The following is a 24,076-nucleotide window of genomic DNA, read 5'->3' on the forward strand; positions in this document are numbered from 1 at the left end:
AAGTAGAATAGAGAAAAGGAGTAGGCTACTGGTATCTCCCTCCACAGCAGAGAAGTAGAATAGAGAAAAGGAGTAGGCTACTGGTATCTCCCTCCACAGCAGAGAAGTAGAATAGAGAAAATGAGTAGGCTACTGGTATCTCCCTCCACAGCAGAGAAGTACAACAGAGAAAATGAGTAGGCTACTGGTATCTCCCTCCACAGCAGAGAAGTACAACAGAGAAAAGGAGTAGGCTACTGGTATCTCCATCCACAGCAGAGAAGTAGAATAGAGAAAAGGAGTAGGCTACTGGTATCTCCCTCCACAGCAGAGAAGTAGAATAGAGAAAATGAGTAGGCTACTGGTATCTCCCTCCACAGCAGAGAAGTAGAATAGAGAAAATGAGTAGGCTACTGGTATCTCCCTCCACAGCAGAGAAGTAGAATAGAGAAAAGGAGTAGGCTACTGGTATCTCCCTCCACAGCAGAGAAGTACAACAGAGAAAGGGAGTAGGCTACTGGTATCTCCCTCCACAGCAGAGAAGTAGAATAGAGAAAAGGAGTAGGCTACTGGTATCTCCCTCCACAGTAGAGAAGTAGAATAGAGAAAAGGAGTAGGCTACTGGTATCTCCCTCCACAGCAGAGAAGTAGAATAGAGAAAAGGAGTAGGCTACTGGTATCTCCCTCCACAGCAGAGAAGTAGAATAGAGAAAAGGAGTAGGCTACTGGTATCTCCCTCCACAGCAGAGAAGTAGAATAGAGAAAAGGAGTAGGCTACTGGTATCTCCCTCCACAGCAGAGAAGTAGAATAGAGAAAAAGAGTAGGCTACTGGTATCTCCCTCCACAGCAGAGAAGTACAACAGAGAAAATGAGTAGGCTACTGGTATCTCCCTCCACAGCAGAGAAGTACAACAGAGAAAAGGAGTAGGCTACTGGTATCTCCATCCACAGCAGAGAAGTAGAATAGAGAAAAGGAGTAGGCTACTGGTATCTCCCTCCACAGCAGAGAAGTAGAATAGAGAAAATGAGTAGGCTACTGGTATCTCCCTCCACAGCAGAGAAGTAGAATAGAGAAAAGGAGTAGGCTACTGGTAACTCCCTCCACAGCAGAGAAGTAGAATAGAGAAAAGGAGTAGGCTACTGGTATCTCCCTCCACAGCAGAGAAGTACAACAGAGAAAGGGAGTAGGCTACTGGTATCTCCCTCCACAGCAGAGAAGTAGAATAGAGAAAAGGAGTAGGCTACTGGTATCTCCCTCCACAGTAGAGAAGTACAACAGAGAAAGGGAGTAGGCTACTGGTATCTCCATCCACAGCAGAGAAGTAGAATAGAAAAGTAGGCTAATCTCCCTCCACAGAGAAAGTAGAATAGAGTAGGCTACTGGTATCTCCCTCCACAGCAGAGAAGTAGAATAGAGAAAGGAGTAGGCTACTGGTATCTCCCTCCACAGCAGAGAAGTAGAATAGAGAAAAGGAGTAGGCTACTGGTATCTCCCTCCACATCAGAGAAGTAGAATAGAAAAAAGAGTAGAATCTCCCTCCACAGCAGATAAGTAGAATAGAGAAAAGGAGTAGGCTACTGGTATCTCCCTCCACAGCAGAGAAGTAGAATAGAGAAAAAGAGTAGGCTACTGGTATCTCCCTCCACAGCAGAGAAGTAGAATAGAGAAAAGGAGTAGGCTACTGGTATCTCCCTCCACATCAGAGAAGTAGAATAGAGAAAAAGAGTAGGCTACTGGTATCTCCCTCCACAGCAGATAAGTAGAATAGAGAAAAGAAGTAGCCTGTGGTATATCCCTTATTTTTTTAATGAATGAATTCAATTCATTTAATGAAGATAAAGTCTCAAAGCAGCGATTCTTGTAAGTGGCCAACCGTCAATGTGATGGCACAATGATTATGCACGTAGTTGAATGGAAAAACGATATCCTTATTGTAACGACCTACTGTAGCCGACTTCAGCAGTTGCCAGTCTCTTACCTCTATCTCACTTTGTCACCCCTCACTGGGTCCTTCTGCTTCTCCAAACTGACTGTATGTTGGAAACGATTAGCCATTCACTCACCCCTTGCTGTCGGTGGAAGGCGCATCCTGCACTGTAAAGTTTTGGGCAAAAGTGTAATTTTCTTTGCAAAGTTTCTCAAGGGCTACACACGAAACAAAACGGATACTTCAAACAGTCTATCGAAGCCCTGTGCGCATTTCTGTCTACGGATTTTACATCGGAATTTCTTGTAACTATGTTATTCTTTGGGGAGTTTGTCATTATAGGACTTTATAACTATGGAGTTCTGCGCTTCGTGAAGAGTGGCATTGAGGAGAAGCCAAAGCCATGGTAAAATGGGATACAGTGAGTCTGGATCTAAATTAAGGTTAATACAAATTATAAGGTGAGATGTTTAACATTTTCCTTTCGGTTCAGGTCATACCATGTTTGATGTGCGTAACGATGCGTTCATACAGTGGTCCCTAATTTCGCGCAGTCTATCAATTTTCTCTACTGTGAAGTATTTTGTCAGAGATCATCTTTTCATTTGTATTTGGATACTACTGAAATAGGCCTATAATGAATCTGTAACCCTCGACCAGCTCCAGTGATAGGAACACGTTGTCGTGGATGGATGCGCAGCTGAAGATGGCCCGTCCCGCCGCATTCATATTGATACTGTCCATGCTGATGGTGCCAGTTACAAGTCTCCCCTGCCCGCGCCAGTGCACGTGCCCTCAGGCCACAGAGGTGCACTGCACGTTCCGTTCCCTGCTCGCCGTGCCCGCCGGAATATCCAGACGAGTGGAGCGCATGAACCTGGGGTAAGCCTGGTGGATTGGCTTTATTCAATGACCCGCAATGAGACCGTAGGCCTAAAAAACAAGCATCATGCACAATAATTTATACCGATAGACGTGCAGTATGGGTCAAATGTGAAGTGCATAAAGTATACGATTTTTATTTATGCATGTGCATTGTAGACCAATAAAAAATATAAAAAATAAGCAATCAAAAAGTAACTTTTCATTAGAGGCCTTTAGAATTGTTTACAGTTAAGTACTTGTTCAAATGTGCTTAGCATGTGACTGAAATTAATCTCTCTGTAACTCACAAGTAAATGTGCGTAATGCAATATGCCTACAGTGAAGTCTGATGTAATCTTATTATATGCTTATTATATACCCCATGCTTTTTATTGAGTCATTTCACTTATGTGCTTTAGCTATTTCTTAAAAAGAGCAGAGAAGCCCAACCACTGTGTATGTTCCCAAATACAATACCACTTTTAATTGACAATGTTTTGATCACGGAGGTCTTAAGTTCCGTCAGGTCTTTAACAATGTCTTCTCACACAGTCAGAAATGAAGGCACTTTGCTCCACAAAGAACAAATCAAGTAAGTTAATAGTCAGTCATGAATTGCTTGTGTCATTGTTGTTTCTTTTAGGTTTAACACCATACACCATGTGACTCAGACCTCTCTGGCTGGGTTGAGGAAGCTGGAGCTTCTGATGATGCATGGGAATGATCTCTACAACATTCCCAACGGGGCCTTTAGGGATCTCATGTCCTTACAGGTACAAATCAAATCAAATTGTATTTGTTACGTGCGCCGAATACAACAGCCCTTAACCAAACAATGCAGTTTTAATAAAAATGTGTGTTAAGTAAAAATAAAAAAATAGATAAGTAACTTTTTTTAAATAAAATAACAAATAATTAAAAAGCAGCAGTAAAATAACAGTAGGGAGGCTATATACAGGGGGTACCGGTACAGAGTCAATGTGCGGGGGCACAGGTTAGTCGAGGTAATTGATGTAATATACTGTATACATGTAGGTAGAGTTAAAGTGACTATGCATAGATAATAAACAGAGAGTAGCAGCAGTGTAAACGAGGGGGGGGGGACAATGCAAATAGTCTGGGTAGCCATTGGAGTAGCTGTTCAGGAGTCTTATGGCTTGGGGGTAGAAGCTGTGAAGAAGCCTTTTGGACCGAGACTTGGCCCTCCGGTACTGCTTGATGTGCGGTAGCAGAGAGAACAAGCAGAGAGACCATTTTTAGGGCCTTCCTCTGACACCGCCTGGTATAGAGGTCCTGGATGGCAGGAAGCTTGGCCCCAGTGATGTACTGGGCCATTTGCACTACCCTCTGTAGTGCCTTGTGGTCAGAGGCAGAGCAGTTGCCATACCAGGCAGTGGTGCAACTAGTCAGGATGCTCTCGATGGTGCAGCTGTAGAACTTTTAGAGGATCTGAGGACCCATGCCAAATCTTTTCAGTCTCCTGAGGGGGAATAGGCTTTGATAGGCTTGGACCATGATAGTTTGTTGGTGATGTGGACACCAAGGAACTTGAAGCTCTCAACCTGCTACATTACAGCCCCATCAATGAGAATGAGGGTGTGCCTGGTCCTCCTTTTCCTGTAGTCCACAATCATCTCCTTTGTCTTGATCACGTTGAGGGAAAGGTTGTTATCCTGGCACCACACGGCCAGGTCTCTGACCTCCTCTGTATAGGCTGTCTCATTGTTGTCGGTGATCCGGCCTACCACTGTTGTGTCATCTGCAAACGTAATGATGGTGTTGGAGTCGTGTCTGGCTATGCAGTCATGAGTAAACAGGGAGTACAGGAGGGGACTGAGCACGGACCACTGAGGGGACCCCGTGTTGAGGATCAGCGTGGCAGATGTGTTGTTACCTGCCCTTACCACCTGGGGCCGGCCGGTCAGGAAGTCCAGGATCCAGTTGCAGAGGGAGGTGTTTAGTCCCAGGGTCCTTAGCTTAGTGATGAGCTTTGAGGGCACTATGGTGTTGAACGCTGAGCTGTAGTTAATGAATTCTCACGTAGGTATTCCTTTTGTCCAGGTGGGAAAGGGCAGAGTGGAGTGCAATAGAGATTGCATCATCTGTGGATCTGTTGAGGCGGTATGCAAATTATGGTGGGTCTGGGGTTTCTGGGATAATGGTGTTTATCAGCCTTATTAAGCACTTCATGGCTACAGACGTGAGTGCTATGGGTCGGTAGTCAAAATGTCAGTGAAGTCACTTGGCAGTTGGTCAGCGCATGCTCGGAGTACACGTCCTGGTAATGCGTCTGTGAATGTTGACCTGTTTAAGGGTCTTACTCACATCGGCTACGGAGAGCGCGATCACACAGTCGTCTGCAAACAGCTGATGCTCTCATGCATGCTTCGGTGTTGCTTGCCTCAATCGAGTATAGAAGTAATTTAGCTCATCTGGTAGGCTCGTGTCACTGGGCAGCTTGTGTCTGTGCTTCCAGTAATAAACAGGAAATGTTGATCAACATGAAATATCACCTCAGTAGTGTACAGTAGGATATAGAGTATAGTACCAGGCAATTGTTCCATTCTATTATTATATTCTACTCTACTCTACTTCTACTCTCTCTCTACTCCTTTGCACCCCATTATTTTTATTTCTACTTTGCACATTCTTCCATTGCAAATCTACCATTCCAGGGTTTTACTTGCTATATTGTATTTACTTTGCCACCATGGCCTTTTTTGCCTTTACCTCCCTTATCTCACCTCATTTGCTCACATAGTATATAGACTTGTTTATACTGTATTATTGACTGTATGTTTGTTTTACTCCATGTGTAACTCTGTGTCGTTGTATGTGTCGAACTGCTTTGCTTTATCTTGGCCAGGTCGCAATTGTAAATGCGAACTTGTTCTCAACTTTCCTACCTGGTTAAATAAAGGTAAAATAAATATAAATAATATTCTACTATGCTCTATTCCAGAGTTTCCCAAACTTGGTCCTGCACCCTGGGCCCCCCCTGGGTGCACGTTTTGGTTTTTGCCCTAGCACTACACAGCTGATTCAAATAATCCAAATTTGACGATGTTTTGGTTATTTGAAGTTTGGGAAAACCTGCTTTATTCTATTAGGATGATAACTCACTCCCCTCCGCCTTTCTCCCCCTCAGATGCTGAAGATGAGCTATAACAAACTGAAGGAGATCAACAGACACACTCTCCAGGGTCTGTGGTCTCTGACCAGACTCCACCTGGACCACAACCGTCTGGAGTTCATTCACCCAGACACCTTCCAGGGCCTCACCTCCCTACGTCTCCTACAGCTGGAGGGGAACAGACTGCAGCAGCTCCACCCCTCTACCTTTTCCACCTTCTCCATGATGGGACACTTCCACGTCTCCACCCTCAGGTGAAGCCTAGCATGAGGAACTACAGTACCCATAATGCTCTGGACAATATTTGGTTTTATCTTAGTATCGGGCGCTTTCTCAATTCGTCTTTCATAGATTATTTGCGTCCTCTCTCCTCACCGCCTTCTCAAAACCCATTGTAGAAGAAGGTCAGAGGGGCGGGACCTTGTACCTTCTCTAATGCAGTTGAAAATGAGGCAAGGAAATATGATGTGAGGAATCACGGAAAGAGGAATTGAGATGGAGCCAAGATGTTCCTGAAGCTAATGTTATAATGTCCCTCCTGTCTCTTTATCGATACATCAGGCACCTGTACCTGTCGGAGAACAGGCTGACCTCGCTGCCCCAGAAGCTGCTGGGAGGAATGCCCCAGCTGGAGAACCTCTTCCTGCATGGGAACCCCTGGACATGTGACTGCAGGATGAAGTGGTTCGCCGACTGGGAAAAAAACTCACCAGGTTATGTAAACTCAGCTAAAAAAGAAACATCCTCTCACTGTCAACTGAGTTTATTTGCTACCTTATATAATGTTACTTACCCTGCATTATTCATCTCATATGCATACGTATATACTGTACTCTATATCATCGACTGCATCCTTATGTAATACATGTATCACTAGCCACTTTAACTATGCCACTTTGTTTACATACTCATCTCATATGTATATACTGTACTCGATACCATCTACTGCATCTTGCCTATGCTGCTCTGTACCATCACTCATTCATATATCCTTATGTACATATTCCTTATCCCCTTACACTGTGTATAAGACAGTAGTTTTTTGGAATTGTTAGTTAGATTACTTGTTGGTTATTACTGCATTGTCGGAACTAGAAGCACAAGCATTTCGCTACACTCACATTAACATCTGCTAACCATGTGTATGTGACAAATAAAATTTGATTTGATTTGATTTGATTTTCAGCAAACTTAACATGTGTAAATATTTGTATGAACATAACAAGATTCAACAACTGAGACATAAATCTCCTCCTCATGGACTGCACCAGATTTGCCAGTTCTTGCTGTGAGATGTTACCCCACTCTTCCACCAAGGCACCTGCAAGTTCCAGGACATTTCTGAGGGGAATGGCCCTAGCCCTCACCCTCCAATCCAACAGGTCCCAGACGTGCTCAATGGGATTGAGATCCTGGCTCTTCGTTGGCCATGGCAGAACATTAACATTCCTGTCTTGCAGGAAATCACACACAGAACGAGCAGTAGGGTTGGTGGCATTGTCATGCTGGAGGGTCATGTCAGGATAAGCCTGCAGGAAGGGTACCACATGAGGGAGGAGGATGTCTTCCCTGTAACGGACAGCGTTGAGTTTGTCTGCAATGACAACAACCTCAGTCCGATGATGCTGTGACACATCGCCCCAGACCATGACGGACCCTCCACCTCCAAATCGATCCTGCTCCAGAGTACAGGCCCCGGTGTAACGCTCATTCCTTCGACGATAAACGCGAACCCGACCATCACCTCTGGTGAGACAAAACCGTGACTCGTCAGCGAAGAGCACTTTTTGCCAGTCCTGTCTGGTCCAGCGACGGTGGGTTTGTGCCCATAGGCAACGTTGTTGCCGGTGATGTCTGGTGAGGACCTGCCTTACAACAGGCCTACAAGCCCTCAGTCCAGCCTCTCTCAGCCTATTGCGGACAGTCTGAGCACTGATGGAGGGATTGTGCGTTCCTGGTGTAACTCGGACAGTTGTTGTTGCCATCCTGTACCTGTCCCGCAGGTGTGATGTTCGGATGTACCGATCCTGTGCAGGTGTTGTTATACGTGGTCTGCCACTGCGAAGACGATAAGCTGTCCATCCTGTCTCCCTGTAGCGCTATCTTAGGCGTCTCACAGTACAGACATTGCAATTCATTGTCCTGGCCACATCTGAAGTCCTCATGCTTTCTTGCAGCATGCCTAAGGCATGTTCACACAGATGAGCAGAGACCCTGGGCATCTTTCTTTTGGTGTTTTTCAGAGTCATTAGAAAGGCCTCTTTAGTGTCCTAAGTTTTCATAACTCTGACCTTAATTGCCTACGGTCTTTAAACTGTTAGTGTCTTACTGACCGTTCCACAGGTGCATGTTCATTAATTGTTTATGGGTCATTGAACAAGCATGGGAAACAGTGCTTAAACCCTTTACAATTAAGATCTGTGAAGTTATTTGGATTTTTACGAATTATCTTTGAAAGACAGGGTCCTGAAAAAGGGACATTTCTTTTTTTGCTGAGTTTATTTTATTTACTAGCTACTCGGTGAATGTACCTATTCGTCAGTGATGGCAGATACAATTGGATCAATGCTCAAAGCATAATGCAGCTGTCATTTTACACATTTGTGCCTTGAAAATGTATGTCCAAACCCTAACCAAACTTCACATTTGGAATTTCAAACATTGAATAATGATGCTAATGTTCCCTCTCATTTTCCTTTCTTTGTAGGTGTACTGAAGTGTAAAAAGGACAGGGCCTACCCAGGAGGTCAGCTCTGCTTTATGTGTTATTCCCCAAAGAACTTACGAATGAAAGAAGTCCTGGGCCTGGACACACTGGTCTGCTCCAGCCCCGTTATCACCTCCCCTGATCGACCTACGACCCAAGAGGACACAGAGACCGAGGTCATGACCCTGGAGGAGTTCAAGGGATCGTTCGGCAACATTACCCTAGGCCTGACGGACGAGCATGGGAACAAAGTGGATCTGGAGTGCAGCATCGGAGAGCCCCGCAGGGAGTCGTCTAAGGTCAGCTGGGAGCAGGTCAACCCTCTGCAGCTGGCCTATAATGTGAGTATCTCCGTGGATCTGGAGTGTCCCATCAACAGGGACAATTATGAGAGACTCTGGAGGCTGATTGCCTACTATAGCGACACGCCCGCTCACCTGCAAAGAGAGATCATGCTGACTAAGGAGCCGGTGCCCAGCTACAGGTAGGCTGGATTAAGAAAACGCTTTTTAATTTATCATTATGGGCCAAATTCCAACTTCTACTTGAGTAACATTTTCACTTAGTCATGCAATGAGACCAATGCACGTGAACATTTGTGGAAGTTAGGATTTGCCCATATGTGATTATTATGTGATTTTATGTTTTCATTTTAGAGTGGTCCTCAATACAGGGCACGGTTGTCAAACTCATTTTCCCCAAAGGCCACATTCGGTCTTCACCGAGGTCCGGAGGGCCACACTTATGATGAATTGTATTTCCTCGTCATCAAAATGTGCAAAAGATTGTCCTCACTCCATTTTTCGATGCTCCCTGACTGTCTAGCTTTCGTTTCGATGACTGTTAGCTAGCTAGACAGAGTGAAGAGACTGTAAATGTGGGTCCATTATCATTTCTACACAGTCTTGATTTGGTTTAGTAATTTAAATGTTGATTGAGATCATTTTTCCCCACAAAAATAAATACATTTACAGTACCAGTCAAACGTTTGGACACACCTAATCATTCCAGGGTTTTTCTTTATTTTTACTATTTTCTACATTGTAGAATAATAGTGAAGACATCAAACTATTAAATAACACATATGTAATCATGTAGTAACCAAAAAAGTATTAAACAAATCAATATATATTTTATATTTGAGATTCTTTAAAGTAGCCAAATCAAATCAAACTTTATTTGCCACATGCGCCGAATACAATAAGTGTAGACTTTACTGTGAAATGCTTACTTAGAAAATATTTACCAAGTAGGCTAAAATAAAAAGTAATAATAAAAAGTAACACAATAAAAATAACAATAACAAGGCTATATACAGCGGGCACCGGTACCGAGTCAGTGTGCGGAGGTACAGGCCAGTTGAGGTAATCTGTACATGTAGGTGGGGGCAAAGTGACTATGCATAGGTAACAAACAAACAGCGAATAGCAGCAGTGTGCAAAAGGGAAGGGGGGGTCAATGTAAATTGTCCGGTGGCGATTTTTATGAATTGTTCAGCAGTCTTATGGCTTGGGGGTAGAAGCTGTTGAGGAGCCTTTTGGTCCTAGACCTGGTGCTCCGGTACAACTTGCCGTGCGGTAGCAGAGACAACAGTCTATAACTTGGGTGACTGGAGTCTCTGACAACTCTGGCTTTCCTCTGACACCGCCTATTATATAGGTCCTGGATGGCAGGAAGCTTTCGCACTACCCTCTGTAGGGCCTTACGGTCAGATGCCGAGCAGTTGCCATACCAGGCGGTGATGCAACCGGTCAGGATGCTCTCAATGGTGCAGCTGTAGAACCTTTTGAGGATCTGGGGACCCATGCCAAATCTCTTCAGTCCCCTGAGGGGGAAAAGGTTTTGTCGTGCCCTCTTCACTACTGTCTGGTATGTTTGGACCATGATAGTTCATTGGTGATGTGGACACCAAAGAACTTGAACTCTTGACTCACTCCACTACAACCCCGTCAATGTTAATGGGGGCCTGTTTCTGTAGTCCACAATCAGCTCCTTAGTCTTGCTCACATTGAGGGAGAGGTTGTTGTCCTGGCACCACACTGCCAGTTCTCTGACTTCTTCCCTATAGGTCGTCTCATAACTGTCGGTGATCAGGGAGGTGTTTAGTCCCAGAGTCCTTAGCTTAGTGATGAGCTTTGTGGGCACTATGGTGTTGAACGCTGAGCTGTAGTCAATGAACAGCATTCTCACATAGGTGTTCCTTTTGTCCAGGTGAGAAAGGGCAGTGTGGCATACGATTGAAATTGCGTCATCTGTGGATCTGTTGGGGCGGTATGCGAATTGGAGTGAGTCTAGGGTGTCCGGGAGAATGTGTTGATGTGAGCCATGACCAGCCTTTCAAAGCACTTCATGTCTACCGACGTGAGTGCCACAGGGTGGTAATCATTTAGGCAGGTTACCTTCGCTTCTTTGGGCACAGGGACTATGGTGGTCTGCTTGAAACATGTAGGTATTACAGACTCGGTCAGGGAGAGGTTGAAAATGTCAGTGAAGACACTTGACAGGTGAGCCGCGCATGCTTTGAGTACATGTCCTGGTAATCCATCTGGCCCAGCGGCTTTGTGAATTGCTTGCCTCGAAGCGGGCATAAAAGGCATTTAGCTCGTCTGGTAAATCAAATCAAATCAAATTTTATTTTTCACATACACATGGTTAGCAGATGTTAATGCGAGTGTAGCGAAATGCTTGTGCTTCTAGTTCCGACAATGCAGTAATAACCAACAAGTAATCTAACTAACAATTCCAAAACTACTGTCTTTTACACAGTGTAAGGGGATAAAGAATATGTACATAAGGATATATGAATGAGTGATGGTACAGAGCAGCATAGGCAAGATACAGTAGATGGTATCGAGTACAGTATATACATATGAGATGAGTATGTAAACAAAGTGGCATAGTTAAAGTGGCTAGTGATACATGTATTACATAAGGATACAGTCGATGATATAGAGTACAGTATATACGTAGCATTGTTTAAAGTGGCTAGTGATATATTTACATCATTTCCCATCAATTCCCATTATTAAAGTGGCTGGAGTTGAGTCAGTGTCAGTGTGTTGGCAGCAGCCACTCAATGTTAGCCACTCAATGCTGTTTAACAGTCTGATGGCCTTGAGATAGAAGCTGTTTTTCAGTCTCTCGGTCCCAGCTTTGATGCACCTGTACTAACCTCGCCTTCTGGATGATAGCGGGTAGGCTCGTGTCACTGGGCAGCTCGGGGTTTCCCTTTGTAGTCCGTAATAGTTTTCAAGCCCTGCCACATCCGACGAGCATAGAGCCGGTGTAGTAGGATTCAATCTTAATCCTGTATTGGTCCTGTATTGGTTCGTCTGAGGGCATAGCGGGATTTCGTATAAGTGTCCGGATTAGTCTCCAGCTCCTTGAAAGCGGCATCTCTAGCCTTTAGCTCGATGCAGATGTTGCCTGTAAATCCATGGCTTCTGGTTGGGATATGTACGTACAGTCACTGTGGGGACGATGTCATCGATGCACTTATTGATGAAGCCGATGACTGAGGTGGTGTATTACTCAATGCCATTGGATGAATTTTTATTTATTTTATTTATTTTACCTTTATTTAACCAGGTAGGAAAGTTGAGAACAAGTTCTCATTTACAATTGCGACCTGGCCAAGATAAAGCAAAGCAGTTCGACAGATACAACGACACAGAGTTACACATGGAGTAAAACAAACATACAGTCAATAATACAGTATAAACAAGTCTATATACAATGTGAGCAAATGAGGTGAGAAGGGAGGTAAAGGTAAAAAAGGCCATGGTGGCAAAGTAAATACAATATAGCAAGTAAAACACTGGAATGGTAGTTTTGCAATGGAAGAATGTGCAAAGTAGAAATAAAAATAATGGGGTGCAAAGGAGCAAAATAAAATAAATAAATTAAATACAGTTGGGAAAGAGGTAGTTGTTTGGGCTAAATTATAGGTGGGCTATGTACAGGTGCAGTAATCTGTGAGCTGCTCTGACAGTTGGTGCTTAAAGCTAGTGAGGGAGATAAGTGTTTCCAGTTTCAGAGATTTTTGTAGTTCGTTCCAGTCATTGGCAGAGAACTGGAAGGAGAGGCGGCCAAAGAAAGAATTGGTTTTGGGGGTGACTAGAGATATACCTGCTGGAGCGTGTGCTACAGGTGGGAGATGCTATGGTGACCAGCGAGCTGAAATAAGGGGGGACTTTACCTAGCAGGGTCTTGTAGATGACATGGAGCCAGTGGGTTTGGCGACGAGAATGAAGCGAGGGCCAGCCAACGAGAGCGTACAGGTCGCAATGGTGGGTAGTATATGGGGCTTTGGTGACAAAACGGATTGCACTGTGATAGACTGCATCCAATTTGTTGAGTAGGGTATTGGAGGCTATTTTGTAAATGACATCGCCAAAGTCGAGGATTGGTAGGATGGTCAGTTTTACAAGGGTATGTTTAGCAGCATGAGTGAAGGATGCTTTGTTGCGAAATAGGAAGCCAATTCTAGATTTAACTTTGGATTGGAGATGTTTGATATGGGTCTGGAAGGAGAGTTTACAGTCTAACCAGACACCTAAGTATTTGTAGTTGTCCACGTATTCTAAGTCAGAGCCGTCCAGAGTAGTGACGTTGGATAGGCGGGTAGGTGCAGGTAGCGATCGGTTGAAGAGCATGCATTTAGTTTTACTTGTATTTAAGAGCAATTGGAGGCCACGGAAGGAGAGTTGTATGGCATTGAAGCTTGCCTGGAGGGTTGTTAACACAGTGTCCAAAGAAGGGCCGGAAGTATACAGAATGGTGTCGTCTGCATAGAGGTGGATCAGAGACTCACCAGCAGCAAGAGCGACCTCATTGATGTATACAGAGAAGAGAGTCGGTCCAAGAATTGAACCCTGTGGCACCCCCATAGAGACTGCCAGAGGTCCGGACAGCAGACCCTCCGATTTGACACACTGAACTCTATCAGAGAAGTAGTTGGTGAACCAGGCGAGGCAATCATTTGAGAAACCAAGGCTGCCGAGTCTGCCGATGAGGATATGGTGATTGACAGAGTCGAAAGCCTTGGCCAGGTCAATAAATACAGCTGCACAGTAATGTTTCTTATCGATGGCAGTTAAGATATCGTTTAGGACCTTGAGTGTGGCTGAGGTGCACCCATGATCAGCTCTGAAACCAGATTGCATAGCAGAGAAGGTATGGTGAGATTCGAAATGGTCGGTAATCTGTTTGTTGACTTGGCTTTCGAAGACCTTAGAAAGGCATGGTAGGATAGATATAGGTCTGTAGCAGTTTGGGTCAAGAGTGTCCCCCCCCTTTGAAGAGGGGGATGACCGCAGCTGCTTTCCAATCTTTGGGAATCTCAGACGACACGATAGAGAGGTTGAACAGGCTAGTAATAGGGGTGGCAACAATTTTGGCAGATAATTTTAGAAAGAAAGGGTCCAGATTGTCTAGCCCGGCTGATTTGTAGGGGTCCAGATTTTGCAGCTCTTTCAGAACATCAGCTGAATGGATTTGGGAGAAGGAGAAATGGGGAAGGCTTGGGCGAGTTGCTGTTGGGGGTGCAGTGCTGTTGACCGGGGTAGGAGTAGCCAGGTGGAAAGCATGGCCAGCCGTAGAAAAATGCTTATTGAAATTCTCAATTATGGTGGATTTATCAGTGGTGACAGTGTTTCTTATCTTCAGTGCAGTGGGCAGCTGGGAGGAGGTATTCTTATTCTCCATGGACTTTACAGTGTCCCAGAACTTTTTTGAGTTAGTGTTGCAGGAAGCAAATTTCTGCTTGAAAAAGCTAGCCTTGGCTTTTCTAACTGCCTGTGTATAATGGTTTCTGGCTTCCTTGAACAGCTGCATATCACGGGGGTTGTTCGATGCTAATGCAGGACGCCATAGGATGTTTTTGTGTTGGTTAAGGGCAGTCAGGTCTGGGGAGAACCAAGGGCTATATCTGTTCCTGGTTCTAAATTTCTTGAATGGGGCATGTTTATTTAAGATGGTTAGGAAGGCATTTTTTAAAAATATCCAGGCATCCTCTACTGACAGGATAAGATCAATATCCTTCCAGGATACCCCGGCCAGGTCGATTAGAAAGGCCTGCTACCTGAAATGTTTCAGGGAGCGTTTTACAGTGATGAGTGGAGGTCGTTTGACCGCTGACCCATTACGGATGCAGGCAATGAGGCAGTGATCGCTGAGATCTTGGTTGAAGACAGCAGAGGTGTATTTAGAGGGGAAGTTGGTTAGGATGATATCTATGAGAGTGCCCGTGTTTAAGGCTTTGGGGAGGTACCTGGTAGGTTCATTGATAATTTGTGTGAGATTGAGGGCATCAAGTTTAGATTGTAGGATGGCTGGGGTGTTAAGCATGTTCCAGTTTAGGTCGCCTAGCAGCACGAGCTCTGAAGATAGATGGGGGGCAATCAGTTCACATATGGTGTCCAGAGCACAGCTGAGGGCAGAGGGTGGTCTATAGCAGACGGCAACGGTGAGAGACTTGTTTTTAGAGAGGTGGATTTTTAAAAGTAGAAGTTCAAATTGTTTGGGTACAGACCTGGATAGTAGGATAGAACTCTGCAGGCTATCTTTGCAGTAGATTGCAACACCGCCCCCTTTGGCAGTTCTATCTTGTCTGAAAATGTTGTAGTTTGGAATTAAAATGTCTGAATTTTTGGTGGTCTTCCTAAGCCAGGATTCAGACACAGCTAGAACATCCGGGTTGGCAGAGTGTGCTAAAGCAGTGAATAGAACAAACTTAGGGAGGAGGCTTCTAATGTTAACATGCATGAAACCAAGGCTATTACGGTTACAGAAGTCGTCAAGAGAGAGCCTGGGGAATAGGAGTGGAGCTAGGCACTGCAGGGCCTGGATTCACCTCTACATCGCCAGAGGAACATAGGAGGAGTAGAATAAGGGTGCGGCTAAAAGCAATAAGAATTGGTCGTCTAGAACGTCTAAAACAGAGAGTAAAAGGAGGTTTCTGGGGGCGATAAAATAGCATCAAGGTATAATGTACAGACAAAGTTATGGTAGGATGTGAATACAGTGGAGGTAAACCTAGGTATTGAGTGATGAAGAGAGAGATATTGTCTCTAGAAACATTGAAACCAGGAGATGTCATTGCATGTGTGGGTGGTGGAACTAATAGGTTGGATAAGGTATAGTGAGCAGGACTAGAGGCTCTACAGTGAAATAAGCCAATAAACACTAACCAGAACAGCAATGGACAAGACATATTGACATTAAGGAGAGGCAAGCTTAGTCGAGTGATCAAAAGGGTCCAGTGAGTGGAGATGTTGGTTGGGGGTCACGGCGATTTAGACAGCTAGCCAGGCCATCGGTAGCAAGCTAGCATAGGATGGAGGTCTGTTGTTAGCCACCTCTTGCGTTCCGTCAGTAGATTAGTGTGGTTCCGTGTGGTAGAGGGGATTAATCCAAATCACACAACAACAAAAATAAAAACAATAGATATAGTTATAGAGGCCCAAGAAGAAAACATAATAATAATAAAAATAAATAAATTGTCCGATTGTCTATTCAGATAGCAGCCGGTAAGACAGCTAACGGTTAGCAGGCCGCAGATGGGCGTTCAGGTAACGTCGCGACGGAGGAGCCAGCCGGATCTCCTTCGGGTAGATAACGTCGGCAGTCCAGTTGTGAAGGCCCGGTGGGGCTCCGCGTAGGCAGTAAAACGGGTCCGGATAGGTGACTGCAGCCCAGGAGTGATTGATGGAACTCAGGAGTGATTGACGGAGCTGGCTAGCTCCGGAATAATTGATGTTTGCTCCGGAATCGACGAAAGCCGATAGTCACACGGATAGCAGCTAGCTAGCTGTGAGATCCGGGTATGAATGTCCAGAGAGCAGTTGAAATCCAGGGACATGGAGAGAAAAATTGGTCCGGTATGTTCCGTTCCGAGCCGCGCTTCGCCGTACAAAATGAATACTAACGATTTGCCAGTAAAGAAGCTAACTAGCTTCTGAACTAGCTTCTGGGCTAGCTTCTGGGCTAGCTTCTGGCTAGCTCCTGGCTAGCTTCTGGCTAGTTTCTGGCTAGCTTCTTGGAGTTTCTGGCTAGCTTCTTGGAGGATTACAGATTTGAGGTAAACAATACTTTTTTATAAATATAAATTGGTGAGGCGGGTTGCAGGAGAGTGTTTTGAAGATGAGTTGATGGAAAATAAAAATAAAATGTATGTGAAAAAAGTTGTAAATATATATATATACAGGACACGACAAGACGAGGACAAAAAGACGTCTGAACTGCTATGCCATCTTGGTGAAGAATCCCGGAACATATTCCAGTCTGTGCTAGCAAAACAATCCTGTAGTGTAGCATCCGCGTCATCTGATCACATCCGCATTGAGTGAGTCACTGGTACTTCCTGCTTTATTTTTTGCTTGTTAGCAGGAATCAGGAGGATATAATTCTGGTCAGATTTGCCAAATGGAGGGCGGGGAGAGCTTTGTATGCATCTCTGTGTGTGGAGTAAAGGTGGTCAGGGATTTTTTTTCCCCAGGTTGCACATGTGACATGCTGGTAAAAATGAGGTAAAACTGATTTAAGTTTGCTTGCATTAAAGTCCCCGGCCACTAGGAGCGCTGCTTCTGGGAGAGCATTTTCTTCTTTGCTTTTGGCCTTATAGAGTTGGTTGAGAGCGGTCTAAGTGCCAGCTTCGTTTTGTGGTGGTAAATAAACGGCTACGAATAATACAGATGAGAACTCTCTTGGTCGATAATGTGGTCTGCAGCTTATCATAAGGTACTCTAACTCAGGCGAGCAATACCTTGAGACTTCTTTAATATTAGACATTGTGCACCAGCTGTTATTGACAAAAAGACACACTTCCCCACCCCTAGTCTTACGAGAGGTAGCGTCTCTGTTCTGCTGGTGCATGGAAAACCCCGCTAGCTCTATATTGTCCGTATCTTCGTTCAGCTATATCTTGGTAAAACATAAGATGTTACAGTTTTTAATGTCCCGTTGGTAGGATAATCTTAACAGTAAGTCATCAATTTTAATTTCCAATGATTGCATGTTAGCAAGAAGAATGGAAGGCATTGGAAGTTTACTCGCTCGCCTCCGGATTCTCAGAAGGATCCCCAATCTGCGTCCCCTTTTCCGGCATCCTTTCTTCACGCTTAAGGCTTGGATCTGGACCGGTTCCAGTGAAAGCAGGATATGCCTCTCGTCGGACTCGTTAAAGGAAAAAGTTTCTTCCAGTCCGCGGTGAGTAATCGCTTTTCTGATGTCCAGAAGTTATTTTCGGTCATAAGAGACGGTAGCAGCAACATTATGTACACAATAAGTGAAAAAAATAAAATAAATTAATAAAATAGCACGGGTTGGGAGAATGTAAAACCTCAGCCATGTTCTTTGGTGTCCGTTACCTTGATGACAGCTTTGCACACTCTTGGCATTCTTTCAACCAGCTTCATGAGGTAGTCACCTGGAATGCATTTAAGTTAACAGGTGTGTCTTGTTAAAAGTTAATTTGTGTAATTTCTTTCCTTCTTAATGTGTTTGAGCCAATCAGTTGTGTTGTGACAAGGTAGGGGTGGTATAGAGAAAATAGCCCTATTTGTATCAGGAATCAAGGTAAGACCCAGATGCAGACACGTCAAATTAACAATGGTTTAATGTTCCAACAGGGGCAGGCAATAGACAGGTCAAGGCAGGTAGGGGTCAGTAAACCAGAGGTGGGGCAACGGTACCGGACAGACGGCAGGCTCAGGGTCAGGGTAGGCAGAGGTCAATAATCCAGAGGTAGGGCAGAGAAACAGGTCGGCGGTCAGGTGTTGGCAGAGTGGTCAGGCAGGTGGGCTCAGAGTCAAGACAGGCAAGGGTCAAAGCCAGGAGGGCGAGAAAAGAGAGACTGGGGAAAGCAGGAGCTGAGAACAAAAACACTGGTTGACTCGACAAACAAGATGAACTGGCAATGAACAAACAGAGAACACAGGTATAAATACACCGGGGATAATGGAGAAGATACGCAACACCTTGAGGAGGGTGGAGACAATCACAAGGACAGGTGAAACAGATCAGGGTGTGACAATTTAGTAAAAGACCAAGCCAATATTATAGCAAGAACTTCTCAAATAGGCAAGAGAAACGACAGTCCATCATTACTTTAAGACATTAAGGACAGTCAATTTGGAACATTTCATGAACTTTTAAAGTTTCTTCAAGTGCAGTCGGAAAAACCATAAAGTGCTATGATGAAACTGGCTCTCATGAGGACCGCCACAGGAAAGAAAGACCCAGAGTTACCTCTGCTCCAGAGGATAAGTTTATTAGAGTTACCAGCCTCAGAAATTGCAGCCCAAATAAATGCTTTACAGAGTTCATGTAACAGACACATCTCAACATCAACTGTTCAGAGGAGACTGCATGAATCAGGCCTTCAGGGTTGAACTGCTGCAATGAAACCCCCAGTAAAGGACACCAATAATAAGAAGAGACTTGCTTGGGCCAAGAAACACGAGCAATGGAAGTAGACCGGTGGAGGTCTGTCCTTTGGTCTGATGAGTCCAAATTTGAGACTTTTGGTTCCAACCACCGTGTCTTTGTGAGACACAGAGTAGGTGAACAGATGATCCCCGCATTGTTGGTTCCCACCGTGAAGCATGGAGGAGGAGGTGTGATGGTGTGGGGGTGCTTTGCTGGTGACACTGTCGGTGATTGATTTAGAATTTAAGGCATACTTAATGAGAATGGCTACCACAGCATTCTGCAGTGATACGCCATCCCATCTGGTTTGCACTTAGTTTGTTTTTCAACAGGACAATGACCCAAAACACACCTCCAGGCTGTGTAAGGGCTATTTGACCAAGAAGGAGAGTGATGGACGGGGCGGCAGGGTAGCCTAGTGGTTAGAGCGTTGGTCTAGTAACCGGAAGTTCAAACCCCCGAGCTGACAAGGTACAAATCTGTCGTTCTGCCCCTGAACAGGCAGTTAACCCACTGTTCCTAGGCCGTCATTGAAAATAAGAATTTATTCTTAACTGACTTGTCTAGTTAAATAAAGGTAAAATAAAAATAAATAAAAAATGGAGTGGTGCATCAGATGACCTGGCCTCCACAATCACCAGACCTCAACCCAACTGAGATGGTTTGGGATGAGTTGGACCGCAGAGTGAAGGAAAAGCAGCCAAGAATTGCTCATCATATGTGGGAACTCCTTCAAACTGTTGGAAAAGCATTCCATGTGAAGCTGGTTGAGAGAATGCCAAGAGTGTGTAAAGCTGTCATCAAGGCAAAGGGGGGCTTCTTTGAAAAATCTCAAATCTATTTTTATTTGTTTAACACCTTTTTGGTTACTACATGATTCCATATGTGTTACGTAATTGTTTTGATGTCTTCACTATTATTCTACAGTATAGAAAATAGTCAAAATAAAGAAAAAGGAGTAGGTGTGCCCAAACTTTTGACTGGTATTGTATATATTAATAATAATCAAACCACCCGCAGGCTGGAATGAATGGGCCATGAGTTCAATACGTGATATAGAGCATCTAATTTCATACTGTTATGTTTTATGTTATGTGTTTTTTCCTTCTTGATCTCCAGGTACAGACAGGACCTGGAGAGAGATGCATTGTACTACACAGGGGTTAAGGCTAACATGGTAGCTCAACCATCCTGGCTGATGCAGAGCTCTGTGGACCTGCAGTTGAACAGGCCCCAGTCCACTGGGAAGAGCGTCAAGCTGATCCTCAGCACCCACCTCACACAGACCGTGGAGCCTGAGCTGGAGCGCAGACAGCGTAGGACATGGGTCATGATAGAGAACACAAACACTACTAGGACAGTGCTGAGTGTTGTAGTGGGCAGCCCTGCTGTGATGGACTGTAACGTGTTGAGCTCAGGAGACACGGCGGTTCGCTGGATGCTGCCAGACGGGACCCAGCTGGAGGCACCGTACAGCAGCCCAGACAACAGGGTGTCAGTGTTGAGCACCGGTAGGTTGGATCTTAAAGCTGTAGGACACTCAGACTCAGGGATATATTACTGTATCGCCCAGGTCTCTGGCGACCTCACTGTCCTCCCTTTCCGCCTGATGGTCGAGGAGTCCTCCAGTCCTCCCCCTCTTGGAGGGGATGAGATGGCGCCTACCCTCGTGGAGGGGTTCACCGGTGTCCCTCTCACTCTGAACTGTGTCGTGTCTGGCTCTCCTGACCCTGAGATTAACTGGATCCTTCCTGACAGCAACATAGTGAGTCACAGAGCCAACTCTTCTAGAGCGCTGGTGTATTCCAACGGAACTCTGAGAGTCCCAGAGAGTCGACTGACAGACAGTGGATATTATAAGTGTCTGGCCATGAACCAGCATGGTGTGTATTCTCTGGCTACTAAGGTGGCTCTCACCAGACAGTTAGGAGCAGAGATACGACCACTGAGGAGAATGAGGCCACAGTCTGCTTCAGGGGTCAACACCAGGGTCAAAGCCCCCATGGAGGACACTGAGGAGGCATCAGGGGACGATGAGGACACACAGGAGGAAGTCCCCTCCTCGCCTTCCTCCTCATCCCCGAGCCGTGTGGAGCTAATGAAACGGAGGAGAGGTCAAAGTTCAAGCAGGGGTGGTGGTCATCCATTTAGAAACACGTGGAGGCGACCTGCTGTACCAAGAAAACCAACCACGACAGGGACAAAGGATAAAGACAAGAAAAACACAGTGGAGATGAGAAGGAGGATTAACGTGGCAAACAAAAATATAGACCCGGAGAAGTGGGCAGACATTTTGGCCAAAATCCGTACCAAGAACGGACAGGGTAACACTAACATAACACCCAGCTCAACTCACCTCACCACAAGGAAGAAGCAGGAGTCAACAACAACAGCTAGCGCTAAGCAGACACAGTCTCCGGAAAACATAGAGGGATCAACAGACAACCTACATGAGGAAGAGGAGGAGGAGCTATACACACCCACTACTATACCGCATATATCCACTCGACACACTACTTACACTACAGACTCCGATGTGGATACAGCCACAAATCATGCACTTTTCACACAGCCGGTCACAGAGCCTGTCACATCTGTTCCCCAGCAGCTCAGTAACACTGTCACACACACAGAGACACAAGGCAGGCACACAGTCACACACACACACTCCCAGACCCGGGGTCAGCTGCATGTGAACGTCTGGACCAGTTCTTCGCACAACGACTCTTTACAAGGAGAAAATAAAAGTACCACCACCACTGCTTTAACTACAGATGTTGACGCGGTTACAGATGTTGACGCGGAGTCTGATATCTCACCCACGTCTGAGGATAATCAGGGGCCGAAAGACGCTAACGGAGCCAGTGTTGTTAACAGCTTTAATGAAGGAAGTGACGCATATTTAGACAGAGCTGAACTTGACCCATCCCTCGCCACCACCACAGTTCGAGGGTACTCTGAATCGGAAACAGAGAGAGATGAATTTGATCACTCTCTCACCGAGACTCAGAGCACAACTGCTACACCAGACACACATACTCAGCTAAAGCAGCATACAAGGTCTAATATAACCCATCTTCCACTCAGCGCACCCTCTCCCACAACCGAGCTCACTTCAGCTGTGTATATGAGGAAGGAAACTCCAGGAGAGGTGGCTACTCGACTCAGAACCCAGAACCCCAGGAGGAGGAATGGGGGCGGGGGCAGGAGAAGACGGCCCAATACGGGCAGAAAGAAGCCAAAGCCTAATAATCCGTTGAGAAGTGATTTTACAACCGTAGCCACACCGAAGGACGCGCTCCCAACAACTACCAAGGCAACCACTGCCACATGGACTAAAATAGAAGCGTTCGACAAGGCCAAAAGCATGACGGACAGGTTTAATACCGCAGTTCCATCGACGGGCAGCCAAGCAACGTCATCAGGCCGAGTGAGTCACGAAGAGAACACAGTAGTCTCTTTATACGAAGACAGGATTGACCCTTCAGTGAAACCGACAACTCGCTCCGAGACAAAGGACACCCTTTCACCACACGCCAAACCACTGTTCGGGAGCACAACAGCCCCACCGGCGTCTCCTACAGCGTCATTAACAGAAACATATAAACAAACGTCCCAGAGCAGCCATCACAGAGCAGCCCCAGAAAGAGCCTCTCAGACTCCGAAAACTCCGAGCCCAGTCCCAGAGCACTGGGTTGTGCACACGACAGCCAGTCAGGGGAATATTACAAGCATCCCCCTTCCTGCAGTTAAACCAACCGAGACAACACAAAGGGGAGGCAGGGCTACTGTAGACCTTCACCCTGTTCCAAGTCCTGACAAGTCCCCGGAGAATCGCAACACTCGCCCGGGAGTGCCAGCAGATGGACAGCTCAACACACCAGACTATCGATATACAACAGGTACTACTGAGGTTAAAAAGGCGCCGGTCAAAGAGATTGACAGCGTGTCTCCATCTATCCGGCATGAAATAACCAGAGCACACGGCACAACACACCCCCCGGGTGCCTCAACAAAAGAGTCCTTCCATGAGGAGGCAGAACATGAGGAGGCTCGGGTTAGCACCACTGAAAGGCTGGTGACATCTGAAAGCTCTTATCGCGGATCCGGTCCCGATAAAACAGACGCTATTAAGCCCAGAACAACCTTTGATGGGCACTATAACATCAGAGAAAGCACTTCCACCACAGGCAAAGACCAAACACCAGTGGAAAATGTTGCAGTTTCTGTTGCTGCTACTACAACAAAGGATGTTACTCCCACTATGTCACCTGTCACCTCCACATCAGTTAGGACATCCATAGTTTTCCCCTCTAGGGTGAGGCCTCAGATCCCTGTACTAAACACTCCATCCACTAGGGTCAGGACCCAACCTTCATCCAGAACAGTGGAGGCTCCCTCCAACTCCAACCACATCCCAGACAGTCACAGAGAGAGAGTCCTCATCTCTCAACCCGACCAGAGGAACAACCCGATCCTCAACAGAGGAGACTCCATCCTAATCACCAGATCTGACCCCAACAGACAACCACCACCAGCCGACTCCCACACCACTACTAAACTAGAGTCAACTGACATCAAGCCTGATCCTGTCACCGGTGTTAAACCAACCACCACAGAACCCAGAACACCCCACAGGACAGTCACAAACACCCAGATGGTCAGACAGACGACCATTACAACCACTCTCGCGTCCACCACCACAAAGAGCTTTTCTCAGACTTTATCAGTGTCTTCATCAAGGCCTCAGAGTCCGTCCGGTGGGGGCCAGAGAACAGAGACCCCTACCCAGACACAGGGGTTATCAGGTGGGGTGTTGGGAGGTGGTCAGAGACCCCCCGTAGCAGGGCCTGTTGTAAGAGGGAAGCCCCTGATCACCAATGTGGATGTGCGGACAGTGACAGTGAATGCAGAGATGGATGCACAGCTGCCCTGTGTGGCTGTAGGGGAGCCCAAGCCTTTCCTCTCCTGGACGAGAGTCTCCACTGGTATGTATAACAGTACTTCCTTTACTGTTCTCCCCTCTTCCTAGAACA

At 45.8% G+C, this 24,076-nt stretch overlaps 1 protein-coding gene across 1 annotated transcript in view; it reads left to right on the top strand.

The window, feature by feature from the left end:
- The first annotated feature begins 1,939 nt into the window (after positions 1-1,939).
- The window catches only part of LOC112266540 (immunoglobulin superfamily member 10-like), a 29,894-nt gene continuing 7,757 nt past the window's right edge, over positions 1,940-24,076 (top strand). Inside the window, exons 1-7 of the mRNA XM_024444097.2 lie at positions 1,940-2,369; positions 2,569-2,790; positions 3,416-3,545; positions 5,921-6,159; positions 6,467-6,618; positions 8,613-9,096; positions 20,160-24,028. Of these exons, the coding sequence (XP_024299865.1) occupies positions 2,320-2,369; positions 2,569-2,790; positions 3,416-3,545; positions 5,921-6,159; positions 6,467-6,618; positions 8,613-9,096; positions 20,160-24,028 (5,146 nt within the window). The 5' untranslated portion in view covers positions 1,940-2,319. The remainder of the gene's footprint in view (positions 2,370-2,568; positions 2,791-3,415; positions 3,546-5,920; positions 6,160-6,466; positions 6,619-8,612; positions 9,097-20,159; positions 24,029-24,076) is intronic.

The sequence above is a fragment of the Oncorhynchus tshawytscha genome, linkage group LG14 (genome assembly GCF_018296145.1).
Source record: "Oncorhynchus tshawytscha isolate Ot180627B linkage group LG14, Otsh_v2.0, whole genome shotgun sequence".
Classification (NCBI taxonomy): domain Eukaryota; kingdom Metazoa; phylum Chordata; class Actinopteri; order Salmoniformes; family Salmonidae; genus Oncorhynchus; species Oncorhynchus tshawytscha.